At 49.4% G+C, this 7,998-nt stretch overlaps 2 protein-coding genes across 5 annotated transcripts; one reads left to right on the top strand and one right to left on the bottom strand.

Annotated features, from left to right (window-relative positions):
• Window positions 1–2,139: 2,139 nt before the first annotated feature.
• LOC100273206 (uncharacterized) lies at window positions 2,140–3,286 on the top strand. Its single transcript, NM_001147649.1, has 2 exons — window positions 2,140–2,423; window positions 2,531–3,286. The coding sequence occupies exons 1-2, from the start codon at window positions 2,240–2,242 to the stop codon at window positions 3,154–3,156; spliced, it is 810 nt and encodes a 269-aa protein (NP_001141121.1). The 5' UTR covers window positions 2,140–2,239; the 3' UTR covers window positions 3,157–3,286.
• Window positions 3,207–5,502, bottom strand: LOC100286083 (40S ribosomal protein S14). Of its 4 annotated transcripts, none has more exons than NM_001414388.1 (6): window positions 5,394–5,486; window positions 4,476–4,595; window positions 4,351–4,376; window positions 4,177–4,262; window positions 3,871–4,000; window positions 3,207–3,735 (listed from the first exon to the last, which is right to left on the bottom strand). In NM_001414388.1, exons 2-6 carry the CDS (start codon window positions 4,523–4,525, stop codon window positions 3,626–3,628), a joined length of 402 nt encoding a protein of 133 aa, NP_001401317.1. In that variant the 5' UTR covers window positions 4,526–4,595; window positions 5,394–5,486; the 3' UTR covers window positions 3,207–3,625. The 4 variants fall into 4 exon arrangements, with proteins under 4 accessions (NP_001401317.1, NP_001401319.1, NP_001401318.1 ...); XM_035968112.1 differs by having other exon boundaries at window positions 3,383–3,735; window positions 4,476–4,611; window positions 5,394–5,502; NM_001414390.1 differs by lacking the exon at window positions 4,351–4,376.
• Between the last annotated feature and the right edge of the window lie 2,496 nt (window positions 5,503–7,998).

Here is a 7,998-nt window from a genome sequence, read left to right as displayed (position 1 = left end):
ACCACACATACCTTTTAGCTGTAAAATTCTTAGAGCATCTCCAAGAGACTTTTTATTTTTGACTATATATTTGACTCTATATTTGTCTTTCTATAAAGATTAAACTCTATATATAACATTTCATTCCAATAGACTCTCCAACATGCAAGCGAGAGTTGCTAGCCAAATTTGGCTAGTGAGAGAGTTAATTTAGAAAGTCGAATAATTTGGCAAGTTAAATGGCTAGTCTGTTAGAGAGCTATTTTGCAATTAAATAGCTAAAATTTAGCTTGACAAGCTATTTAACTAGCCTCTTGGAGATGCTCTTATAAGTTGAAAAGCTAAAATAATTCATAATCCAAAATGGAGAGAGTAGTATTTTTGAGGCAATGGGTGCACTAGTTTTGGGCGCAGCCCGGGCCAGGCTTTGCGTATTTTAGCGCTATTCTGGGCCTCTCGATGTGATCCCGGGCTGCTTACAGCTGTGAAGCAAAAAAGTAAGGAAAGCGCATCAGTGCCCTGTTGGGCTTTCCGTGGCACGTTATTCAGAGACTGACGACTCGCATTACTTCTGCTGCAGTCCTGATGCAGATTTCGAGCAACCAGCGCGACTGGCGTGATGCCGCCGCCGATGGGCGGTCTGCGCCGACAGCAGCTCGGGCCAGGACGCAACTGCGAATGGAGGCGGGCCCGTGATCATGAAGAAGGCGGCGAGGCCGAAGAAAGCCTCCCGGGCGCCGTCGCCCGCCGGCTTGTACACGGCGTCGTTCCCCAAGACGTGAGGGTGCGGCGGCCACTCCGTCGAGCTGCACGTTCCACTCCGCCCTGCAAACCGCCTGATACGATATGGCACAGGTTCACAGCAGCAGCTGCAGGACGCCTCCCTCCCTGGCTCCGCCAAAGCCGTGTGTTTTGTACACGCACGAATGCATGGCACGGCTTTCTTTCTTGTAACGGGCTTCTCTGTTCGATTCGGGGCTCGCTATTACTACGGAGCCTGCTTCGGTTTCATCAGGAAAAGAAAAGAAAAAATGACTGGAGTCGGATGAAGAGCGACTTCTGAGTTTGTATTCGAGTTTGGGCAATTTTTTTGTTCGCTGAATGGTTGTGGTTTCTGCTAATCAACTGATCGAGCTGTCGGCACGCCAACAACCACCGAGGGCAAGAAGACGTCAACTCAAGCCAGCCACCCCGTCGGTTCCGTTCGGACTGAACGACCAACACATACGACTGGTGGTGTGTGACTGAGCTTTGCGAGAGCAGCACGTCGGACAAATCACTCGTCTGAGTCGCCTCTTCGTCCGTCCGTTCAGAGATTTTGGCCTGCACTGCACAAAGAAGTAACCATTCTGATGCCGCCCGAGAGACTCTTCTCTTTCTTTCCTTCCACGGTCTCGGTCACATGTGGCGGGGCAGAGTGGCAAGAAAGGTCCTCTCCGTCTCCGGCGCCTCCACCACACCGGTGGCCCAATCTTGTCTCGTGGCTCCGCGTGCAGGCCCCAGGTGGAGGTGGAGCTCCTCCGTTTTCCTGGCGGCCAGGTCAAGTCACGAATAACTTCTCCAACACGGTCGCAGAACCAGGATCCGCTGTCACTCAAGACCCATCCCATACAAAAGTTTATATATAGAATAACTGATATACTGTATCGCGGGTCGCTACCGTCTTCAATTGTGCTATGTCCTGATGATGATCTGTCGATGGATGGGACGAGCTCAATTCCTTGTTTTCCTCTGCGTTGCTTGGTTGGTTTCCCGGGGCCGTGGATGCATCCGATTGGAACGCGAGCATGGAGCTTTCCAGGCACTGCCATGTGTGTGTGCGCAGCGTCCTGTAGGCACGGATCATACGCTCCTCTGAACCCGAAAGCGACGGTGGCAACGTCGAGTCGATCGACGCGCATCCGCACAGCGGTGCGTCCAGATCCAGACGCGTGCGTATGTTGCGATGCCTCCGGTGAGTCACGTGGAGACAGAGGCGGTGCGTCAGTGCGTGTTACCAGACCAGGTGCTCACCATGGGCGTGTTGCTATTGCTATTGGTAATACCTTGCATGCTTGAAGCAACGAACCTGACACCGTGTAAAGGCCCGCGGCGTCGACGCGTCACGACCTACAAATACCCAGTCGTCCCTCCCCTGCACTCCAGACTCCAGAGTCCAACCGCACACGGCACAGACCCGTTTCGCCTCTTCGACCGCGACTCCCTCCGACCGAGCTGCAGTGCGCGTGCTGCCTGCCTTCCACTGTTCCTGCTTCCAGACATGGCGGCGAGGCCGGTCGCTCTGGCTCTGCCGCTGCTGGCCCTCGTCTGCGCCCTGGCAGCGTCGGCCGACGCGACGCAGTTCAGGGTGGGCGGGCAGAGTGGGTGGAGCGTGCCGGGCGCCGGCTCCGAGCCCTACAACACCTGGGCGGGGCGACTCCGGTTCCAGATCGGCGACCAGCTGCGTAAGTAGGAGTAGTCGCCACCGCGCGCCGCGTCACCTGCTGCTGCTCATCTTGGTCGTCGTCGCTGGTGCATGGTGATGACGAGTTCTTTGCGTGAGCGTGTGCAGTGTTCGTGTACCCCAAGGAGACGGACTCCGTGCTCCTGGTGGACGCCGCCGCCTACAACGCCTGCAACACCTCGTCCTACGTCTCCAGGTTCGACGACGGCAGCACGGTGTTCACGTTCGACCGCTCGGGGGCCTTCTTCTTCGTCAGCGGCAACGAGGCCAGCTGCCGTGCCAACGAGAAGCTCATCGTCGTCGTCCTCGCCGACCGCTCCGGCAGCCGCACCCCGACGCCATCATCCGCGCCGCTGCCGAGCCCGCCCTCGCCTCCTGCTGCTGCCCCCGCACCTGCGACGAGCCCATCCTCGTCGCCACCCTCGTCCGCTGCTCCCGCAGCCACCCCCACCTCGCCGACGTCCCCAGCTTTAGCTCCGGCGCCTGCCCCCACGACAACCCCTAGCTCGCCACCGGCGCCCGTTCCCACGACAACTCCTAGCTCGCCACCGGCGCCGACTCCGACAACACCAGCAGGAGGAGGCTCCCCACCGCCAACCGCTTCCGCCAGCGCGCCGGCCGCTGAGGGCGGCAGCTCCACAACGCCGCCACAGCCTTCCACGGCTGCCCCCGTTGTCGCGGGCTTCGTCGGCTCGCTCGGCGCCTTCATCGGTTTCGCCATGCTTGCCGCATGAGACCCACGTGTCGTGCTCTTTTCTTTTGCCAGTGAAGAGGGATCATTTGTACAATTGTACTAGCATTCGCATTTGTTCAAATATTTGTGGAATATAATAAACAAATACATGCACGATTGCTTTTGGTTGTATATCGCTTCTCCCTTGCCGCAATCTTTATTGAGATGCTCAATACAGGCAAACGGCCACATCTTCAGAAACTAGAAAGTAATCCTCGACGACGCAATTACCACACGATCATCACCCGATGCTAAAATTTAACACTCAGAACGAATGTTCTGGGGTCAGCAAGATATAAGCAAAACAGCGCAATTAAGCTAACGGGAACCCACGTTTATAAGTGAAAATGCATATCTAGAAGATAAATATGACAACTCAATTCCTCAACCACGGTAAATGGTCATCAACATATAGCAAAATCAAAGCTCCTCTTGACAAGCATAGAAACAGCAACACTATCCAGAGAGGACTAGCTGCTTGATGGCCACCTCCAAGAGATGTCAAATACGCCTACAGCCTCCTTCCCCTTCCTACCACCCTTTCTGCGGATGCTGTCAGTGGGAACAGGGGTAACGTTCTCTGCACATAATGCAAATGCTGCATTAGTCTAGAGAAACACAAGCATTATGTTATTTGTTATTTGTTGTGACAATTGATGCAACCTCAGTGAAGATAACCAGTACAGTTGGTCCATGGAAGATTCAGAATTCTTACCAATGCGTCCAATTTTCATCCCAGAACGAGCAAGAGCCCTGAGAGCAGACTGAGCACCAGGTCCAGGGGTCTTGATCTTGTTGCCTCCAATGGCACGAAGCTTAATGTTCAGTGCAGTAATACCAAGCTCCTGAAGACAAAAGATCAGCTCACAAATTACTCATCTGGATACAGCAACTCTAAAGAATCCCTACATAATCTGATGCTTCTATTTAATTAAACAAACATCTTTGGAATACACAGGCGAACCAATGAACGATTGCAGTAGAACCTTCGTAATGAAATTCTTGGCTTCATTACACATACCTTGCAACGCTGTGCAGCATCTTGAGCAGCAAGCATAGCAGCATAAGGTAACGACTCATCACGATCAGCCTTGACCTTCATCGCACCTACATGATTTATATTTAGCACATCACAGTTAAAACCAAATGCAACTGCCATATAGGTCAAGCATGGACCAAGGGTTTACGATAGTACCAGTGATCCGAACCAGTGTTTCCCTCCTAGACAAATCAGTGATATGTTGCATATTACAACATCATACAGTTAACTAGGGAAAGGAATAAAAAGGTCTATCCATAGTTGGAGCATACACTACTTACAATGAAAGTGTCATTGAAGGATGCAAAGATGTGAGCAACACCAAAGACATACTCTCCTTCACGGACAGTGGGGCCAAGGGTCACATTCTCCTCCTTAGGCTCCCTGGTCTTCCTCCTCGACTACAAACATATACAACTATAAGATGACATTGACCTCAATTTCGTGTTAACATCCTCCAGAAACTATTGCATAGTACACGGGTTAACTTGATTTGATATAGTCATGCTGTGACTGTAAGAGCCTAAAAGGAACAAAAATATACTAATTGAGCGCAATACAGTAAGCTAAACGCCAGTCATTTCAAGCCAACCAACAGTGGTCCACAGTAGATTTACAGTAAGATAAAGCTACTAATAAAAACGGTATTGAGCAGAGAAACTGATAGAAGCCATTGAACAGGAAATCAGTCTCAGTCTAATAATCACCATTTCAAGAACTAAATAATACTTGCATCACGATGTATATTGTCAACAATTATCCTTGCAAAACATACACTTTCCAGAATCGTAAGCAACTCAGCCCAAGCAAACCCCTACATAATCAGTATTCTCACTCTCAGCTTGTAATAATAGGTTCTAATCATGATGCTTCAACGGTTTTAACAGCACATCTCAAATATAGCATTTGGCATATGAAACACGGTCACTTAGAACACTCATAAATCATGATCAGATTAGTAAAACCGAGCATCACTGTACGAACTAATTTAGCGAAGGGCAGATCTCAAAATGTAATTTACCAGCCCAAAACAACATTTTCCACCACGGTAATCAGCCGAAACAACAATAACCCTAAATAACAGCCAAATCCACGCTCTCAGGAATCCATATCTAAACAAAACAATCAAATCCACCGCTACTGTGCTGGAAACTAGATCCGCGTGTGAGCCTTAACCAGATGAGAAGAGAATCGCTTACCATGGTTGCGTAGAGTGACAGGTGACCGGAGACTTCGGGATGGGATTACACGAGCACGCCGCCGCTGCCTACACCGCTGCCGAAACTTCAGAAGTGGAAGGATAAGTGGTGCGCGTTTATATACGAAGCTGCAGTCCATTAGGGTTTAGACCCACCATCTCTCGAGCTTTTTGAACCGAGGTATCACCAAGACTGGACTTCTGAAAAAAAGGTATCCCGAACAACGCAATTTGATTTTTAGTATTATAATCCGTTAAACTTCGGATTTTTGCTATCTGAGTCAGATTTAGCCGATGTCAACTCGTTGTTACGGCAGTCCGTTTCTTAGAACGGATCCACGGCCGAGCGCTCTCTCTCCACGGCCTCGTCGTCTGCGCTCTCCCTTCCGGTGCTCGTCTACGCTCTCCCTCTCTGCGCTCTCCCTCCGGGCGCTCCTCCGACGGCGCTCCTCGGCGCGCCTCTCACTGGTGCTCGGCGGCGCTCCCTCAGGTACGTGGTCCTCGGCCCTCCCCTCCTCTCCTCGGACCTTCGACGTCAGCCAGCCAGCCTCGGAGAAACGGACTGCCATCGCTCGGCCGTGGAGACCGCTCGGCCATGGATCCGTTCTAAGAAACGCTTGGCCGTGGATCCACTATGGCACTCTCCACGATGGCAGTCCGTTTCTTAGAACGGATCCACTGTTGTTTCTGTACCACAATGCACCTTCATTGATTTCATTTCGCGATTCAGTTACAAGCTTTAAGGCTACGTCAGCCAGTTGCCCACTTGTATCAATTCAGGAGGTCCTATCACTCTCAGGCAGGTACTGCAATGGAGAATCCCGACAGCAATGGAGATGTTGAGCACAATGCAACAGATGCAAATTGGTTTGTCACCATTGAAGATGTTGAGCACTTGTTGATTGAGGCACCAGCCGCGCCTGAGGATATCAGTGCGCCCCCTCCCATTAATGTTGTAGAGCAAGGTCATTCAGTAGCGGATTCGTCAACTCAAGAAAATGATTTTGAGGGAATTTTACCGGATTTGCGATGGCAAGAAGAGGGACCTCAGCATGTACCCAATGAGAGTGTTATGTACCACAAACTTGGATTAGCTGCCGAGGATGAACGAGAAAATAAAGAGAGAGAGGATGCTTGCAATCGTAGAGTTGATGGAAATCTAGATCAACTTGGTGGCGATGGTTCCGCAGCTTTGCCTTGTGTTGATTTTTTGCAGCACGAGACCAGAGTTGTCTATGACTCTAATGATCCAGTGATGGAGGTTGGCAGCTTGTATGCATCTATGACTGAATTTAGGCTGGCAATGAGACAATATGCCATAGACAAAGAGTTCGAGTTAGGTATTGAGGCAAGTACAACGAAGAAATATAGTGGCTATTGTCGTGGAGGCGGCTGTCCTTGGAGCATAAATGCAAGAATTGAGAGGGATGGTTCGCCGACCATAATTGTATGTTTTTTTATGTCAAGAACTTATCTTATTTATATTGTTGTGGCCTTCGAAGTAATACAATGAGAGTGTTATTGTTGTTGCTATTTTTGTAGGTGACAGTGTTGAATGATCATCACACTTGTACTTCTAGTGGACGGAGGAGGACTAGCACACCAACAAGTGCTTTGGTTGCTTCAAAAGCTCTTCCTATTATTGTTAGAAAACCACATATTGGTGCTAAGGAATTACAAACTACACTTCAAGATACCTACAAATGCACAATTGCGTATGACACAGTTTGGTATGGAAAAGAAAAAGCCTTGAAAGTCTTGTTTGGGACCTGGGAAGAGAGCTTTCAACTTTTGTACAGTTGGAAGGAGGCAGTATTGCAGAAGTCACCTGATAGTGTCATTGAAATTGATGTTCGAGTAGAAGATGGTCAATTCTACTTCACGCGCTTCTTTTGTGCTCTTGGACCATGTATCACAGTCACAGGCTTCTTACAGGGTTGCAGACCTTACTTGAGTGTGGATTTTACTGCTTTGAATGGTCGATGGAATGGTCACCTACCATCTGCTACAGCAGTTGATGGGCACAATTAGATGTTCCCTGTTGCTTTTGGATTCTTCGAGTCTGAAACGGAGGACAATTGGAAATGGTTCATGCAGCAGTTACGGAAGGCCATTGGAGATCTTCCTATACTAGCAGTTTGTTCTGATGCTTGCAAAGGTTTGACCAACGCAATGAGGGATGTTTTTCTCAATGCAGAGAAAAGAGAGTGTTTCAGGCATCTAATGAACAACTTTCCAAACAAATGCACAATCGTTGATTGGTTGGATAAGTTTCATAGTTTATTGTGGTACCGCAGTGCTTTTAACCCTAGCATCAAACGTGACTATGTGACGAATAACATTGCGGAGGTCTTCAACAACTGGATTAAGGACTACAAGGACCTTCCAGTATGCGACCTTGCTGACAAAATAAGGTTGATGATCATGCAACTTTTTCATAAGAGAAGGCGAATTGGACGGAGGTTAGAAGGAAAGATACTACCCTCCATCATAGCCCAACTCAATGCACGTACTCGAGGGCTCGGACACCTGGAAGTCATAAAAGGTGATGACTATGTTGCTGAAGTGAGAGACAACATTGACTGTGTTTCTAGATATGTGGTGAA

Source organism: Zea mays, chromosome 5 (assembly GCF_902167145.1).
Source record: "Zea mays cultivar B73 chromosome 5, Zm-B73-REFERENCE-NAM-5.0, whole genome shotgun sequence".
NCBI classification, from domain to species: domain Eukaryota; kingdom Viridiplantae; phylum Streptophyta; class Magnoliopsida; order Poales; family Poaceae; genus Zea; species Zea mays.
Note: the sequence above shows the minus strand (reverse complement) of the source record. Positions and strands in the feature narration are given on the sequence as shown.

Bases quoted from the DNA above. Each gene is read 5' to 3' on its own strand.
- LOC100273206 (NM_001147649.1), top strand. From the start codon at position 2,240: ATGGCGGCGAGGCCGGTCGCTCTGGCTCTGCCGCTGCTGGCCCTCGTC. The intron at 2,424-2,530 runs GTAAGTAGGAGT...GAGCGTGTGCAG, and splicing joins CCAGATCGGCGACCAGCTGC to TGTTCGTGTACCCCAAGGAG.
- LOC100286083 (XM_035968112.1), bottom strand. From the start codon at position 4,525: ATGTCTTTGGTGTTGCTCACATCTTTGCATCCTTCAATGACACTTTCA. The intron at 4,377-4,475 runs GTAAGTAGTGTA...TGATTTGTCTAG, and splicing joins CCTTCAATGACACTTTCATT to GAGGGAAACACTGGTTCGGA. The intron at 4,001-4,176 runs GTATGTGTAATG...TTTTGTCTTCAG, and splicing joins ATGCTGCACAGCGTTGCAAG to GAGCTTGGTATTACTGCACT.